Source organism: Gadus morhua, chromosome 7 (genome assembly GCF_902167405.1).
Source record: "Gadus morhua chromosome 7, gadMor3.0, whole genome shotgun sequence".
Taxonomy (NCBI): domain Eukaryota; kingdom Metazoa; phylum Chordata; class Actinopteri; order Gadiformes; family Gadidae; genus Gadus; species Gadus morhua.
In genome coordinates, this window is record NC_044054.1 from 9,798,236 (window position 1) to 9,816,831 (window position 18,596).

The 18,596-nt window shown below is 45.0% G+C and overlaps 1 protein-coding gene across 1 annotated transcript in view; it reads left to right on the forward strand.

Moving 5' to 3' along the window:
- ppm1e (protein phosphatase, Mg2+/Mn2+ dependent, 1E) overlaps positions 1 to 18,596 on the forward strand; it is a 36,492-nt gene that overhangs the window by 10,765 nt on the left and 7,131 nt on the right. The window contains exons 2-4 of the mRNA XM_030360785.1: positions 13,960 to 14,105; positions 16,242 to 16,441; positions 17,402 to 17,590. Coding sequence (XP_030216645.1) covers positions 13,960 to 14,105; positions 16,242 to 16,441; positions 17,402 to 17,590 — 535 coding nt within the window. The remainder of the gene's footprint in view (positions 1 to 13,959; positions 14,106 to 16,241; positions 16,442 to 17,401; positions 17,591 to 18,596) is intronic.

Genomic DNA, 18,596 nt, shown 5'->3' on the forward strand with positions numbered 1-18,596 from the left:
GTTAAAGTAAAGGTCAAATAAAATAAAATAACAAATAAAGAGAACCTTTGTCCTCCTTTATTACTTACTTATTACTTGCTTACTTACTTACTTATTAACTCTTCGACCCTAGAGCACACTTGTTGAAGTCACTCATTTGTATTCCCTTAGGTTTCCGTTTTAGCCATCAAACTTTTTTCTTGCCTTCTGGCTTTTTATTTCCGCATTTGGGCTTTCCCATGCTGGGAAATTACTTGCCAAAGTAATCCCTTAATCACAGAGTCTCGCTGGGATTAACGATGAGGTAATCCCTGCAGCAAGACTCTGATTACCAAAGAGGACACCATCCACAGAACTTCAAGTGTTTTAGCCTTAAAATACACTCCCACGGGTCAGACTGCGGACTGGAGTGAAACTGCTGATTAATTATATTCTAATACCCCTTCATTGACCTCAGCTTCTGGACATTACGTGCTGTACATCCTATCAAGCGATGCGTTGTAATATTGCAATGTGGATGCACACACTGGTTAACATCTTGCTGTTTGCTATGTTAGTTAAGAGCAGGGACGGCATGAAACGATGTGGGGGAGGGAACAGAAAGGGAGAACATTAGTCTATCTTTGCTAATTTGCATCCTTTGCAAATATAGGGAGCTGGCATGAGGTCGGGATATGGTTGCAATGAGAGTCGGCCATATATTTATATTTTAACAGTGTCCTACAAGCCTTGACTTAAAGACTATGGTCTTGAATAATGGGATCCTAATGGCATAACTGGGATATCATTTGTGTAGTGAGTACTTAAGGCAACCTCCTCCAGGTCACAAATTTAGATGTGATTACAGGTTAAACTATCAATATGGAGGTGTGAGGCATTAGGTTTAGACATTTACTCCGACTTGTAAACATTGACCACATAGATGGCCCGTCTCCTTGACTTCCAGCTCCTTGTGCTAGAATAGCGGTTATCAGAATAGATCATCAACAGCCTTCCATTGCTTTTGGTTCAGGTTTCATTAACAGTAACAACAGAGACCCCATTTTAGAAAGGGAATGACCTTCAAAACAGTAACAGCTTTCTGCTGTCTATAACAGAAGCGCTGCTCTTAATGTGCCAAGGACTAATGTGCCAAGGACTCACCTGATCCACAGACACCATATTCACTATAATTATCATCCATTGTAATTTTAAAGACTGGAAAGAGAGATGAGCCTTAAGGTAAAGCAAGGTGCATTTGCATTCCCCTTTTTCCACCATCCCGACCACACTCTGCGCTCTCTCACCCTGTCTGTCCGTCTGTCTGTCTGTCTGTCTGTCTGTCTGTCTGTCTGTCTGTCTGTCTGTCTGTCTGTCTGTCTGTCTGTCTGTCTGTCTGTCTGTCTGTCTGTCTCTCTCTCTCTCTCTCTCTCTCTCTCTCTCTCTCTCTCTCTCTCTCTCTCTCTCTCTCTCTCTCTCTCTCTCTCACACTCTCTCTCACTCTCTCTCTCCCCTCTCCCCCACTTCATCGACATCTCTATCACCCTCAATCTATCTCTCCTAACCCCCCTCCCTCCCTTGCTCTCACTCTCTCCCCTCTCTCTCACTCCATCTCTCTCACCCTCCCCCACTTCCTCTACACCTCCATCTCCCTCATTCTCTATCTAAACTTACATCTCTCTCTCTCTCTCTCTCTCTCTCTCTCTCTCTCTCTCTCTCTCTCTCTCTCTCTCTCTCTCTCTCTCTCACTCTCTCTCTCTCTCTCACTCTCTCACTCTCTCACTCTCTCTCACTCACTCACTCTCTCTCTCTCTCTCTCTCACTCACTCTCTCTCTCACTCTCTCTCTCTCTCTCTCTCTCTCTCTCTCTCTCTCTCTCTCTCTCTCTCTCTCTCTCTCTCTCTCTCTCTCTCTCTCTCTCTCTCTCTCTCTCTCTCTCTCTCTCTCTCTCTCTCTCTCTCTCTCTCTCTCTCTCTTCATTCCCCTCCCTCCCTTCCCCCCTCTGTAATCTGCCCCTAGTCAAATGTTGAGTCATATGTCGGTGGCACAAGAACTGAATGCAAATCAGTTCTGCTAACAGACGAAAGCCTAATTCTCTGCTTGTCCACCCTGTGTTGCGTCTGTCCTATGCCTTACGTGTGCTGCTGCTCTGGCTGAATGGAGGAGACAAGAACCACATGCTTTGGTAAATACAAGACAGACACTAGTCAGTGACATAGGAATGTCTCACTTTCCAAACCGGCCAATCACGTGATAAGAGGTGGCTTACGACAAGTCCATTGTTTCCAATAAGGGGACACCCCTTGGTGGTTTATTCCCCTTCTAGCACAGTTAACAGCAGCGCTAAGATACAAGCTACTTTCATCTAAAACTTTATTGGCTAATTATCGACTTAAATCAGCAGAAATTTAAATATTCTTCCCCAGCGCGTTGTATCGATGGTTTTTATGTTGTCAAGGAGACGGGTGGATGGTTGTAGCACATTAATTCAGCACTGGAAGAGGTTTCCGCGTCAGATACAGTACAGTACAGTTATATGCTCCTATAACGGCTAGCCGTTGGGAGTTGCTGGACCGGCCCAATTGTCGATCCAGCGATGAAATTCATTAATCTTCAGTAGTAGATTTCGAGGAGAGGGTTACTGATCCCACCTGCCTCTAGTCCTCACAGGACGTGAGCTAACAGTCAGGGTTAGGTGCCTTGCTCAAGGACACCTCGACACTCAGCTAGGAGGAGCCGGGGATCGAACCAACAACCTTCAGGTTACCAGCCAACCCGCTCTACCTCCTAAGCTACTGCCGCCCTATGTGTCCCAATATTTTTACGTTTTCCAAAATATCAATAAGAAATACTTTGGCAGACATTACCATATTGGCAATGACATCAAACTAAAATGTTGTACAATATTTCTTTCCATATAGAAATACTCATATAGAAATACATGCATTAATCCATCATCCATTATTAATCCATCATCATCCATCATCATCAACCCATTATCCATCAACCATCCATCCATCCATCCATCCATAAATACCTTATCATCCATCCATCATACATCATCTATCCTCCATCCATCATCAGTCCATAAATACATTTTCATCCATCCATACATTATCATCCATCCATACGTTATCATCCATCCATAAATACCTTATCATCCATCCCTCATCCAGACATTTTATTAATAATTTATCCCTCGCTGTAGTTCATTTGAATATAATCAAAATACCAAACCATAAAACGAGCCACAATACTAAATTAACTGACCAATAATTATAATACATGATTTTCTGATCATCTATATTATTTATTTTAATACTTATTATTATTTATTATTATTAAAGAGTCAATTTCAAGAATAAAATCCCACGTTCCAGACAATCTGGAGCAGGATCCATTCTTTCCATTTGTAAAGTGATTTGAGAAGCCCCAGTGTGTTGTAAGAGACTAGGGAGATGTGTTGAAAGAGACAGGATCCTCTCTGTAGCTCTTTCACACGTCTCTCCACTCGCCTGATGCATTATCAACAACATCTACCACACAGTCATCACAAGGCAGAGGAAGATTGAATCTCCATCCTTCTCTGCTGACTGTTCCGTGACACGGCCCAACAAACCATAGAAAGTCTACGTTATTGTATTATTAAGTAGCTACCGCTTACATATTTAATAAAGGCATCATGTTATTACTTACACAATTAGTCCTTGGCACATTAAGAGCAGTGCTTCTGTTATAGAAAACTCTACTCTTTAATACACTTGATTCCAACAACACTATACTATATGTATGTTCACACTCATAATTCTTATTTGTTGCTGAATGCAGTTCATCAAATGGACATTTTTGCACGTTTTGGGCAAGCAGCCCTGGAAGGGAATGATTAGGCAAGCTAGTGGGCCATTCAGAGAAGGGCGTCCATCTGATGTTTTTTCATAGGCGGCCATTTTCGTATCGCCCTTCTGTGATACACTTAAAGAAGATGCTAATGAGTTGTAACAGACTACTGTCTGTTTGGCCTTTGGTTCTCTTAGCAACAACAGGAAATGCTCTCTCAACCTGGTTTCCATATTGTATCTTCATACGACTGGACATACACTCACCAAAACATACACCTCTTTGGTTATGGTTGTTCTCCAGGAAATATGTACAAGCATGCGTATTAAATGTATGCATATATTACCTGAAAATAATGTATATTATAGACCAGAGGTCAAACAATGATGACTTTCCAAAATCGATTTTTCTTCTAATTCGATTGGACTGAGGAGTGTGCCACCCTCTCACAGCTGATCCACAGACCAGCTCTACATCTACACACACAGACACCTTATCTCACCTGCTCCACAGAGCAGCTCTGCATCTGTGCACACAGACACCTTATCTCACCTGATCCTCAGACCAGCGCTACATCTCTACACATAGACAATTTATCTCACCTGATCCACAGACACCATATTCACTATAATTATCATCCTTTGTAATTTTAAAGACTGGAAAGAGAGATGAGTCTTAAGGTAAAGCAAGGTGCATTTGAAGCGGTGGTGCTCATGGGGGGGGGGGGGAGGGGGGGAGCCAGGTGAACTTGTGGACCAGGCAGGAGAGCTATCTCTAAGGGTCTTTCCTGTAGGCCCCCAGCCCCAAACCACTCCTCACCCAGCTGGTGGATTATGTAACGCAGCCTGCAGGCTGTGCAGCTGAAACACACTAGTGGGAAGGGAACCACACACAACTCTTTCCAATTCGGTGCTTTGTACCGTGAAGATAGTCCATGAGGAGAAATTCCCGAATCCACTTCAGGAACATGATGTATATACTGCAAGTAGCCTACGCATTCATCCTAAACGTGGCTATTTGCAGAAGGTTTGCGGGCAACCATGGTAGACATTGTAATTTAATGAGGGATTAGATATGCTCTTGTGCACAAAGTGATGTGCACTGTGCCGGAAATGGAACAGCTCATTGTGAATGCATGGGGTAGCACTCAGTGATGTCATCAGCCCTACGCGGTTCCCGTGGTGCATGGGGGTAGCAACGCACCGAGTTCCCTGGGTTATCATACACATAGCAATGCAGCGGACGAAGTCATCAAGCTCATAAGTATTGAATCAAGCTCATAAGTATTGACGACTGCTCATCAAAAGATCTGGTGTCAATAGTGGCAACTGTGTTGTTGGTTAACCAATTTAGTCAGAGTTTTGGTAGCACTCATTTGTTTTGCTAATCCCTTCTGGGTCATTTTCAAATATCTCTCTTGATCAAGGATGGCGCCTGGAGAGGAAAGCTGTGAGGGATGGATTGCATGTGGTTAGTGTTTAGCTTGGAAATATCACACAACATATACCATCACACAGCACCTTACCATGCTGCCGGCACATTGTGGTGGCACCTCGGTTTGAAGAGCTTCAGGTTCCTCTCCTTGTCTGATGGTTTTAAAGAGTACAGTACAGTAGAGACACCTTCATTATCCCCACTGGGGCAATTCATTTAAGGCAAATAGTTAAACAATAGTCATAAAGATATAGGGCCCTATTTTAACGGTCTGAAACGCAAGTGGGAAGCGCAAAACGCAGTCCACATGCTATTTTTAACCTCTTTACGTCACCAGCAACAACAAACTCAGGCGGCCGCGGCATTCAAGAAGATGTTTTCAGTAGACAGCTGTCAGTTCACTTTGGGTCCATGTCATTTCTCCGACGCTACATTGTTCCTACCTCTCGGTCGTGTGCGGACTCCTACGGCGGCGGAGTAGTGGGAGGAGTCCAACCGGAGGAGTCTGCTTACGACCGCGGGTCGGAACAAATGGAGCGTCTGAGAAATGACATGGACCTGAAGTAAACTGACAGCTGTCCCGCATACGGCAACAATCCCTTTCTCTCATATGTCGCGTTTCATCCTGGACTTCAGAGAGTCAAAGCCAAAGTTCCTTTCCCCCAATTCCTTCTCCACCATGGCCGAGATAACCCCCACTACGAGTCTTTAGTTGTTGTGGAAGTACCAGAGAGTTGGAGAACCCGACGCAGTCTTTAAGATATCAGAGAATATCCCCCTCAGTTCGGTTGTGGCGCAAAATAAAGATTGTATACACGTCAGAAGAAAAAAACGTTTATTTTGACAGATGAGCCCGAAGTAACTACTTTACAATCTCGTTGATGACCAACGTTTAAGAAAACATGTACTTTTAATTCAGCCTTGAAATCGAAGCGTAGGGTGTTGGCACAACGCCGGCTTCCTCCATCTACTGCGCCACCTTTTTAAATCAATCGCTGTTTCTCGTTTCTCGACGACGACAAACATTAAGAAATAAAGAAATATTTATATTTATGAAGAAAAAATTATTGTTTATATGTCTATGGCGACAACAGCACGACTACCTTCTCCTTCTAATTCCGGCCCTTGGACCCTGCCGCAAGATATCGAGCGTGCGCAGAACGCAAACTCCGATATGCGATACGATGCTGGTTTACATGCAGGTAGAAAGCCGACTATGAACGAGTTATCTAGCTGTTCTTATCCGATTTTGCTTGTCCCTTTTTTTATTTTTACTATTTCGGTTAAAGGTGTTTACATGCTTTTTAAAAGTCCTGTTGAGGTTTTATTCGGTTATTTACCTGATTATGACTCTGCATGTAAACGCACTGTGATGAGTTCGTCCTCACAATGTTCCTTAATATTCCTATGTATTCATATTTGTGAGGTTTAGACTCCATAAGCAGCAAATAAGAGCAAAGGACTGACTCGATACAAGATGAGTAAAATGGTCTCGAGGGATTTGTCTGCGTTAAAACGGTCTAGCTTCTTTATAAAGAATAGGTGCTGGGGTTCTTTGTTTCAGAGGGTCATCAGGGAATCAGGGCCACTTCTGTCGTCTTTCATCACCATAGATCGTTACAGAAAAATAAGTTCTAGAAAGTTCTCTATCCCTTCCACCTGCTGCTGATAGCATTGAATACATTGCCAAGATGCCGAGGTTTGTTTAAAAAAGTAATATAAAGTACTTTAATCTCAGAATGTTTTTACCCATGGTGGACCCATGGTTTACCCGAGGTGGACTATATATTTAAACAATTCCTGGCAAAAGTTTCCAAATCCCATTAAGGTTTTAGAAACGTGATAAACACTACACTTTTTAAACTTGTATACTATTTATATGTATTTTGGCTTTTGGAACCAAAAGCACAAATACCCAGATTTCAAAGTTGTTACTTATGGTGAGGTGTATTGTGTGTGTGAGGTGGGATTGTGTGTTTTAAAGTGTAAATAAAGAAGAGATGATGACATCAGTGGTGGGGTGTGGGAGAGAGGTTTCGGTTGGTGGTTAGTGACTGGATGTAGAAGGAAAATCTTCCTTATGGCAACCATCTTTTGCACGTAATTTGTGAAAACCGTATGCAAACGAAACCACACTGTTTAAGATAATTATCATCATGTGATCGACAGCTGTTGAAGCAAAATCTTTGAAAGTTCAAGAACAAAGTATCATATGTGGACACCTTGTGAATATGCTAAGTTTATATTAATGATGTGATAAATGATCCTTTAACACCGCTTAACGATGTGGCTCATAATCCCAACACTGAAGCTTGTTAACCTATAAAATATATGTTAACAAGCATTGTATTGCACATGTCTGGAGTGGACACATATTTTCTATAATATTTCACCCTTACTTATTGTTCGCATATCCATGGGTCGACACACAGGGGAAAACTTTTTAGACAGGATGTTAATTCATTCATTTCACAGGCCAACGTAACCGCAGAGGGGCAATGATGCTGTTTGGTCATGAATTAGACCACACCAATGCTATTGAGAGAAAGAACGTGTTGTGATGTTGGTCTATGAAAACGCACACGATGTGCGTTTGTGTGCGTCAGTCCCAGCGGTGAGGAACGGACTGTCTTTCTGAGGCTCCGGTGATGCTATGGAAACAGCCTTCATCGTGTTCTAACTCAGAAGCTCCTCTGTAGCAGAAGCACTCGAACGCATCGCGACAAAGAGAGGTGCTCACCTCTACCGACACAAACACATCAGCGCATTGGAGGAAAGGTGACCTCCAGATTCTTAACATCACGCAACAGCACAAGAATACTGGATCATTATTTAAGATAATTCACTTGAAGAAACAGGAACCCCCCCTTCACACCTACTGTCCTCCATCTTCAATTTGGATTTATTTCTGTTGCGTTGCCTGCACATCTCTTCTCCATTCCTATGGAGCATGGGGTGTGTCTCTCTCTCTCTCTCTCTCTCTCTCTCTCTCTCTCTCTCTCTCTCTCTCTCTCTCTCTCTCTCTCTCTCTCTCTCTCTCTCTCTCTCTCTCTCTCTCTCTCTCTCTCTCTTTCTCTCTCTCTCTTTCTCTCTCTCTCTGCATGACGTCAAAGTCAGGCTCCCTGACCCAGATCTATCACCTCCATAGCAACTGCAGTAAGCTGCAGTAATGCTCTCTCTCTCTCTCTCTCTCTCTCTCTCTCTCTCTCTCTCTCTCTCTCTCTCTCTCCTGCTCTCTCTCTCTCTCTCTCTCTCTCTCTCTCTCTCTCTCTCTCTCTCTCTCTCTCTCTCTCTCTCTCTCTCTCTCTCTCCCTCTCTCTCTCTCAGTCTCTCTCCCTCTCTTTTTCTATTTCTAATCATTTCCTCTCCCTCTCTCCATCTCTAACTTCGTCTCCTGTAGAACCGACTGGTTTCTTTCTCACTCGTCTATCCTGATCTGAATCAAGGAAGACACACGTGTTCTTATTCAAATGTTCCTTTAAACAGATCCTAGGCAGAAGGGCGGTAATGTGCCCAGTGTGTGTGTTTGTGGTTTTGTGCGGATGTGTGTGTGTGTCCAAAAAATGGACAGAATGAAGACCATTCTCCAGAAAGTTTAGAATTTATTTTACAAAAGAATTTTCTTAATGTTAAAAATCTTAAACGAAAAGAAAAGATGTTCCAGGCACTTCTGTGCTGTTCACCTTTGTCTCAACCTGGCTGTCTATTCCACATTTAGATACTGGTCCTGCAGCGGCTGGGCTGCATGCATCGTGGGTCGTGAGGAGGAGGACACACACACACACACACACACACACACACACACACACACACACACACACACACACACACACACACACACACACACACACACACACACACACACACACACACACACACACACACGCACACACACACACACACACACACACAAGGAGGTTTTTAAAACTGCTCATTCCTAGGGGTGATCACACTGGGAAGTGCACACGCCTCCAGCCACAGAGAGAGAGGGATGGCCTCATCGGTGCGCCACAACCAGCAAGCCAAGGAGGGGACCTCCCTCACACATCAGCATCCGCTCCCCCACATACCGACACACCCACATACGCACATACACACACACACAACTCACACCCACACGCACACACACGGCACACACACACACACCGACATACGCACACAAGCACAGACCCCGAAACACACACAGTGATGGAATGAAGGATAAAATATGCCCCCCCTCCTCCTCTGCAAAAAGAAAATCTGCGGCACATTCTATGAATGGAGGCGGAGTTCAGCCCCACGACGAAGCAGCTGCCGTCACCATGTTGGTGTCACCCTGCCCCCATTCCCAGCCCAAATATCTCACATTCTCTCATTACCCCTCCCCATGTCTTCTATAGCGGCTCCATATCGTACTGCGTCCTACTTCTCATCTCTCTGAGTCACTCCTCCTTAGCCTTCATCAACAGAGCGGGGGAGAGAGAGAGAGATATGCTCCAATGAGGTCATTGTGACGTATTTATAGCTCAGGTAGCGCTGCTGGTGTGAGGCAGTACTCGGTGTGTGTAGTGTGGCGCTGGTGGTGTGAGGCAGTACTCAGTGTGTGTCTGACCAGCAGAAGAACTACTACCAGCAAGAAGTGAACCTTCCTATGGATACATACCAAGAACAGTTTCTACTATATAATATCTATCTAATACATCTCATTAATATTGCAAATTGTTAAACTGGTTAAACACAACATGTGTCTAGACACATAACATGCCTTTATCATATTTGTCTAAATAAATGAAACTGAACAAGAAGGTGCCATTGACGTCTCAAAGTGGAAGCCAGTACTATACTAAATGCTATATACCATATACTGATAGCTTAAAGGTAAATGTAGATAGAGTCAGCGCATCACAGGGTTCTTTTGGACATAGAAAAGCCCTTGAAAGACGAATATAGGGTTTGTTTTAAGTTTCTATTTAAGCAGCATCCAGGCTTAGGCCGGGAAGCGGGGTTACCATGGTTACCAACACCTCCATTTAGATGTGGCCTGGTTACCCGGGCGACTTGCGATATGGAGCAGGCTGTCATTGGAGTGCCCTTGAGTGCTCTACATCTCCCAGCCCAGCTTGATCTCCCTCACTCCTGCTCTCCAGAACACCAGACCGGGTCCCCCAGCCCGGGAGATCAGCTCACACACCACGACGGACCCACGACCAAGGCAGCAAATACTGCCGTGTTAAACCTCGGCCCCCACAAAGAGTCTGGGGTAAAAATAGCAGTGATAGAATTCGGCCTATTTCACAGTTCATCGCCGGCAAACCAGCGTTTTATTTACCATTGCTGTTGTTTCAGTTCACACAAGTCAATGACGGTGTACAAATTTTTCAAGTCCAATCAAAAGTGCCCTCAAAATGCTCCCATATAACCTCTACAGAAAGGCAGAAGAGAAAACTAAGTCCATGCTCTCACTGAGTGGTCTTAATAATCCAACAAAATAGCAATCTGCATAGCAAAAGGAAAAGGGAAGATAATCCAAATGGCTTGATGACATGGGTTCAGGAGCCACACACAGCCCTGGGTTAATCCAGAGGTTAGAAGTAGGCTGTGATTCAAGGCAATTCAATACGACTCAGTACATAACACAAAGTTCAAGGCAAATCCAAATTATCATTTGGAAGGGGAGGTTCTGGCATGATCACAGAATGTTCCAGAAACACTTCCTACTTAATGCTTGAATTTCCCTCCTATTCAGCTTTTAGCCCGGCCCCTGTCCAATACACTCGGTCATCGCATGTGACCTCTTCAGGTTATAACCAACAAAGTGCAACATCCATCAACACCATAAGGTTTGCCTTGCTTTTGCAGTGATTCAGTCTGAACATTTGTTATTGTGGTAACCAGGTTTAGTATAGAAGGGCTTCTTCTGCGATCCATCCATTTAGCTGGACGACTTTTGATACAATATTAAAGGATGTGTCTGATTGATGCCCCCGTCTTTCACGATGTGGCACGACCCTTATTGGGGTAACACTTAATCCCGGGTCCATCTGCCACCGGGCCAGCAGCGGCCAACAGAGGCACCGCCTCACGTCTCCCCAACATCCATTTAAGTCCTCTTCTCTTCTTCCATGCAATTATTCCTGTTCCATCTAGGGATGCACCGAATATACGGCCACCGAAAATGTTCGGCTGAAAATGGCCCAAAACATAATTTTCGGTTTCGGCCGAAGGAGTAAAAAGGCCGAAAAAAATACACTGAACATTTTTATTTTTGATTAAAAATAATAATAATAAAAAAATGTTTTACTAATTTATTTAAAGGTACCTTGTTCTTAAATTCTTGCTATAAGGTCTCCTGGAATGTCAGAAAACGTTCAGTATTAAATAAATATTTTGTATCAAATTTGTAATTGATTTTTTTTATTGAAAAGCAAGACAAAAAAGTTTATAAAGGACATTTAATTGTTTGATTTATGCAATGCTGAAAAATTAAAGCAAAATAAATGAAAAACAGCAAAAGCCACATTCGGTATTCGGTTTCGGCTTCGGCCAACTGTTTCAGTGTATTCGTTTTTCGATTTCGGCCAAGAATTTTTCCATTTCGGTGCATCCCTAGTTCCATCTCTCCGAGGCCACAGACCGGCCGTCTGTTCTGCTGCTGCACGCCTGCTGGCATTTTATTCTTCCTGCATAACACATTTATAAACTTCTTTTTGATTAACACTAGCGCTCTATCTGTCATTCATACGTGCTTTCTGTTTGAGATCCATGGCTGTCGATACAATAGGGGGGAGTCGCAGCACTCTGCCGCGCCGCTCTCTCCAGGGGAACACCCCCGCCATTTGTAATTTTCTAAGAGCTCTGGGGTCAGCGCCGCCGCTCACCCCGCGGCGCGGGCTTACGCAACCAGGAGCGCTCTGTGGAGCCGGCCTCTCCTCCCCCAGCACTTTGATTCAGGGCAGATTAAATGGGCTCACACCGACCTCCGGAGACCAGGGCTGTTTCTCCAGCTGAGGAGGCGTCCTGTGACCTCCGACACCTAGAGGGCTGAGGCTCTGAAGTGGCTACTTTATGAAAGTGTCTCACGAAGAGGGACCGCCTCACGTATGGTCGGGCGTACGTGTGTTTGCTGGCACGTCAAAGTCACAAAAGCAAGCTGTCGGCCGAATTATTGGTCTTGAAGCGATTCAGTAAAATAACCAGGTGACTAACCCTAACTGTAGATTGACAAATGAAGGAGGTGACGAGGACCAGTTTTCGTTGGTCCTTGTATCCTCGGTCGATATCCCCCATCGACTGAAGAACCTAAATACGGACCAATCTAGGTACCTAGTGAGGATGCTTCCTATGCTTCCTAAGGGGACAGTCCTAGGCAGCCATCTCACCTATATTGGCCACCTATTTAGGAAGCCTCCCCTTGATTGAGCTGCATGCCCCTGGTGGGGAGTTTGTAAAGCATGGCCTCATTTAAACCCAGAGATCAGAAAAGAGACGGCAGACCTCAATGGATGGACAATGACTGAGACATGTGTTGACTTTAATCTGGATTACAGAGACCAATATATCTACACACACAATGGTTCAGCACACACTACCCGCACACACACACGCACACACAATCACTGATGTGTCCCTAGTCCTTCATTTATCTCCCTCTCTTTTTCCCTTATACTCTCTCTCTCTGTCTCCCTTTCTTTCTCCTTTCTTTCTCTCTCTCTATCTCTCTCCATAGTAACTGTTCATAATGTATCTCTCTCTCTCTCGCTGGAGATTATTTTTTTCTCTTTTTGTAAATTGTATTTAAATATATAACAAATAAATAACACAATAATATAAGTAGTGGTACAAAATCCAAAAGTCAAAGACAATAATGCAGTGACGATACAACAGTAATACAACAACGATGAAACCAGTCGTAGTACATCATGAAGGGTAGTTATAAGGAGTTCCCTGGTTGTCCCTGAGCATATGACAGATGAGGACGTATCTTGCTGCAAACAAGCAGCATTTTATCTTTACCCCCATAGAATATACTTCATTTACTCACTGTCTGATAGGGATTCCAATTGGGACTTTTGTTGATTGAATTTAGGAAGTCAATATTTTCTTGTGTCTTGGTATTTTTGGACGGTGCAGCAGAAAGAGGGTTTAGGTTTCCACTTACTTCTGCGGGCAGTGTGTGTACAGCCTCTCTCTCTCTCTCTCTCTCTCTCTCTCTCTCTCTCTCCCCTCCCTGGTTCCTTATGTCTCTCTCTCTCTCTCTCTCTCTCTCTCTCTCTCTCTCTCTCTCTCTCTCTCTCTCTCTCTCTCTCTCTCTCTCTCTCTCCCCCTCCCTCTCTCTCCTCCCTGGTTCCTTATGTCTCTCTCTCTCTCTCTCTCTCTCTCTCTCTCTCTCTCTCTCTCTCTCTCTCTCTCTCTCTCTCTCTCTCTCTCTCTCTCTCTCTCTCTCTCTCTCTCTCTCTCCTCTCCTCTCTCCCTCCCTGGTTCCTTATGTCTCTCTCTCTCTCTCTCTCTCTCTCTCTCTCTCTCTCTCTCTCTCTCTCTCTCTCTCTCTCTCTCTCTCTCTCTCTCTCCTCCCTCTCTCTCCTCCCTCCCTGGTTCCTTATGTCTCTCTCTCTCTCTCTCTCTCTCCTCTCTCTCTCTCTCTCTCTCTCTCTCTCTCTCTCTCTCTCTCTCTCTCTCTCTCTCTCTCTCTCTCTCCCCCCCTCCCTCCCTCCCTCACTGGTTCCTTATGTCTCTCTCTCTCTCTCTCCACAGTAACTGTCCCTGCTCCCTGGCCTCCGCCCTGGCCCGGTCCACGGCCGACAGCGTCCTTCAGAACTACCTCACCACCCTGACCTACGTCAAGCCTGTGGAGGAGGAGCTTGACGAGGACGCCCCCCCACCCCCGCCCTACCTGCCACGTGAGCTCCTTGCTCTGTGTGTGTTTGTGTGTGTGTGTGAGTGTGTGTGTGTGTATGTGTGTGTGTTTGTGTGCCCTGCTTGGAACTAAGATAGAGACGTCTTGTCTCTTTCACATGAATCAGTGTTTTTTTTATGGTAGAAAGAATCAGTTGATGTTTACTGGGGTTAACAATGAGATCGAGAGGCAAGAAGATGGAGAGAGAGATGAGAATGGAGAGAGAGAGAGAGAGAGAGAGAGAGAGAGAGAGAGAGAGAGAGAGAGAGAGAGAGAGAGGAGAATGGAGAGAGAGAGAGAGAGAGAGAGAGAGAGAGAGAGAGAGAGAGAGAGAGAGAGAGAGAGAGAGAGAGAGAGAGAGAGAGAGAGAGAGAGGAGAATGGAGAGAGAGAGAGAGAGAGAGAGAGAGAGAGAGAGAGAGAGAGAGAGAGAGAGAGAGAGAGAGAGAGAGAGAGAGAGAGGAAAATGGAGAGAGAGAGAGAGAGAGAAAGAGAAAGAGTGAGCGAATGAATGAAAAAGAGAGACAGAAATTAATGTATACTTGTATCAGCATACATTATGTAGAGGCTAGGCTAGTTTCAAATATAGCCATTCAATCAAACAACAACAAGACTCTACAATTAAACAAAATTTCACTGTTTCATGACTTCTCTGGTCACTAGTATGATTCATGAGAAAGGGAACGACCCTGGCCATTATTGAATGCCCCACGCCACGCCCGTCCCCCCCCCCTTTCTGTGGGTGTGTTTGTGGACGCGTGTGAAATTGTTGTCATACTTTGTTGAACGTCAGTGTTGTCAACTACCTTCATACTAACAGCACTGCCCACATTTTCTTCATGTTCCATTCAATCCCTCCTCTGTGAAAACACCCACGGTCAATTATTGTCTGCTAACAAAGACAATGTTTTTCTGTGTGCAATTATTGTCCTTAAAACTGGTGTTTTAATCTGGCTACTGGAGAGGTGGGCCGTTGGGAACGTGCTCACCGGCTGCCAGAGACGATGTTTGGATATTATGGCAGAATTTGAGGCGAGAAACAAACCTTGACCAACCTGAAGGGGTTTCACTTTCAATGAATGCTGTTAGAATAAAGTGCAGGAGAGGGTTTGATCTAAGCCGGCAATTATCTCCTGTGTGGGCGACAGCGTTCTGCATTGTGGGCTGGTTATTCTGTTTATTCTTCCACATTGAGTTCAATATCAGCTTTGTATCAACTGTCAATAACAGGAAGCGTACATTTGCCAAATTGCGGAGGCTAGAATAAAAAAGGACACTAGATCACAGACGCATTGAGCACGTCAGCTGGGTCTGACTGGCTGGAGAGCAGTGTGAGCGTGCGCGTGTTTAATCTTGCATGCGTATGTGTGTGCTTGTGTGAGAGAGAGAGCGTAGGAGCGAGACAGAGATCATGCACAGATGGTGCTTGAAGCACACCAGTATTGTGCCGTGCTATTGGTTGAATTCCACGCGTCCTTCATGTGTGCTGCTGATGATCACGCGTTTCTCATGAGGACGATGGGATGTCTTCATTTCGTACACAGGCCGTTGGGCCATGTCGTCTACACAACGCCGTAGCCGTGGTTTAGTGTGTGCACGTTGACAGGCCATGTTGTCAACGTGTGTGTGTGTGTGTGTGTGTGTGTGTGTGTGTGTGTGTGTGTGTGTGTGTGTGTGTACAGCATGTCTGTATACGGGCACATTGGAGTACGTGTGTGTGTGTCTGTGTCTGTATCTGTGTCTGTGTGTGTGTGTGTGCGTGTTTTTGTGTTTGCACGTTGACAGGTCATGTTGTCAACGTGTGTGTGTGTGTGTGTGTTTTGTGTGTGTGTGTCTGTGTTTATGGGCATGTCTGTATACGGGCACAACAGAGTACGTGTGTGTGTGTGTGTGTGTTAGGGCTGGACGATTAATCGAATCACGTTTGAATAATCGTGATTTCCATATTGACCAAAATATTCGTGATTATGATTTTCCCCATAATCAAGCAGCCCTAGTGTGTGTGTGTGTGCGTGTGGGCACGTTGGTGTGCGTGTACATAGGTGCGCATGCATCGTGTGTCGGCTTTTCTGCGTGTCTATATATGTACCTATGGTGTCCTGAGCACCATAATGATGATGTTTGTGCCGTGTGCGTCCCAGAGGTGGACTCGGTGCAGCTGGCGCGGCTGGTGTTCAACAGGCTGTTTGAGGTGTGCGACGCGTGGATGAAGGACTTCCCGTACCGCCGCCGCCCCTCGCCCTACTACGAGACCTCCATCCACGCCATCAAGAACATGCGGCGCAAGATGGAGGACAAGCATGTCATCATCCCCGACTTCAACACCCTCTTCAACATCCAGGTCTGCTGGAACAACACACACACACACACAGAGATGACAGACACACAAATCAAGTCTCAGCTGACTCTTCTTGTGTTCCGCTTTTAAATTGTATTATTTTGTATCATTGCATTGTTGAAGGGAGCCTTAGACCGAGGCATTTCATTGCTGCTGCTTTAATTGTTGTGATTATGACACATAAACCATCTTGAAAAAAAAGCTACATCCTTTGTTTAAAAATAATGCATTTTAAAATTAGGCATTAAAATTGACAACCGGTCCTCCAATTTTTTTTATGAATGTGCCGGCCCTTGGAACCAAAAAGGTTGGGAACCCCTGATCTAGACCGTTGTGGGAAAGCCCGGAGCTGGGATGTGGAGAAGGAAGAACGGGATGAAGCTCACGTAATTCCAATGAGCGACCAATCAATATGGCCACCGTCTGTGAAAACACGTCTCAAATGCCTTTGAATTGTTGATGTGACACAAAAACAATGGTGTTCTTGTTGATTATATTCTTTAACTATATTTTAACTCGCTTCACCTCACGGTAATGAAAACGAAAATCTGTTCCCTCTAATGAGTCAGTGAGTTTGAGACATTGTGCTGTGTCTTATAGCAGGTCTAGAACCATATCTTTAGTGCTGGGAGCTTCCCATTAGGCTGTCTCCTCCCTCGGTGGGGGACATGATGACAAACAGAGCTCAGAATGGCTCATTTGTTTAAGGCGATCGAGGGTATTCCCCGATGCATTTCATTCTCAGAAGAATGCAGATGGAATCCGAAGGCATCCATTGATCTATGAGGCCAGTCGGGCAGAGGTTCATTAAAGATGGCTAGGAGTTTATTGGATTTTTTTTACATTACTGACCACCCTCCTCCCACCCTCCCCTCCTCGCCTCCCCTCCCCTCCTCTCTCCTCCCACCCTCCCCTCCTCTCTTCCCCCTCCCCTCTCCTCCCCCCCTCCCCCCCCCCCCCCAGGACCAGGAGGAGCAGGCCTTCTTCGCGGTGTTCGACGGCCACGGCGGCCTCGACGCAGCGATCTACGCGGCCAACCACCTGCACGTCAACCTGGTGCGCCACGAGTTCTTCAGGCAGGACCCCGTGGAGGCCCTGTTCCGGGCCTTCAGGACCACCGACGAGCGCTTCATCAAGAAGGCCAAGCGCGAGGTCAGACTTAGTGTTCTAATCCTTCTGAAATCCTTCAGGTTCATATTCATCTGATACTCTGAAGAGTTATGCATCTGTTTGAGTGTTGTTCTCTATTGTGTTTTTTACACGGCGAACACTTTATTAAGACGACCTCCGGCTTGAACCGATGACACTAATTTGCATGCATTTCCCCACTGTCATCTTAGTCTGTTTAGCTGTTTCAGCTTAGTTACTCTTAATAAAGTAATTATCCTTTAGAACTTTGTATTATTCAATTATGTTTAAACAAAATAATTCGGTCCCCCTTTTTGTCCATTGGAAAATAATATTGATTCGATACATGATTTGGTTGATTATTTTATCCAAAGTGGCCTTCAATACCGGAAGTAAACACCATAATCTAACCTTTTCTGTCCGGGTCTTACAAAGTGTTGGTTTTTGTGTGAGTATAATATATCAAGTTGATTAAGTTGTAAGATCTTAAACAGGGTAAATTGTATCTGCTACATCTGGCAGAACACACTCACCCAGTGAGTTTTCCATTGGCTTGAGCGTGCGAGTTGGTTTCTGGGAATCGTCCATCCCCTCACCCCTCTGTTGAGGCCTCTGTGTGTGTGTCCGGGTGTGGCTGGTGATGCGGCCACTGATGGGGTCTCCCTCCTGACTCCGCCCACGTTTACTGCCTACCTAAGCAGGTCATCAGGGAATGGGCGGGGCTTGTTTTTGGCAAGAGCTGGCGGGAGCAGGAGGGATAATGATTTTTGTCCGAACTTGGCCGTGGGCATCAAGGAGAATGTAATACGAATAGAAGTAAATTAACTTTAAGTTATTTAAAAGTCATCTGGCGACCGTAGGAATCCTGCTCCTGTCATAATAGCGAGGGGACTCGACGACGCAACCACCTCTTATAGAACCAAAGGTGTCTAAAGTGTTGTTGTTTTTTTCTAAAAGCTTTATTGCCCCCCTCGGATCAAATGTATTGAATCCCCCTAGAAGAAGTGCCCTGTTCCCGGCGCGCAGCCTT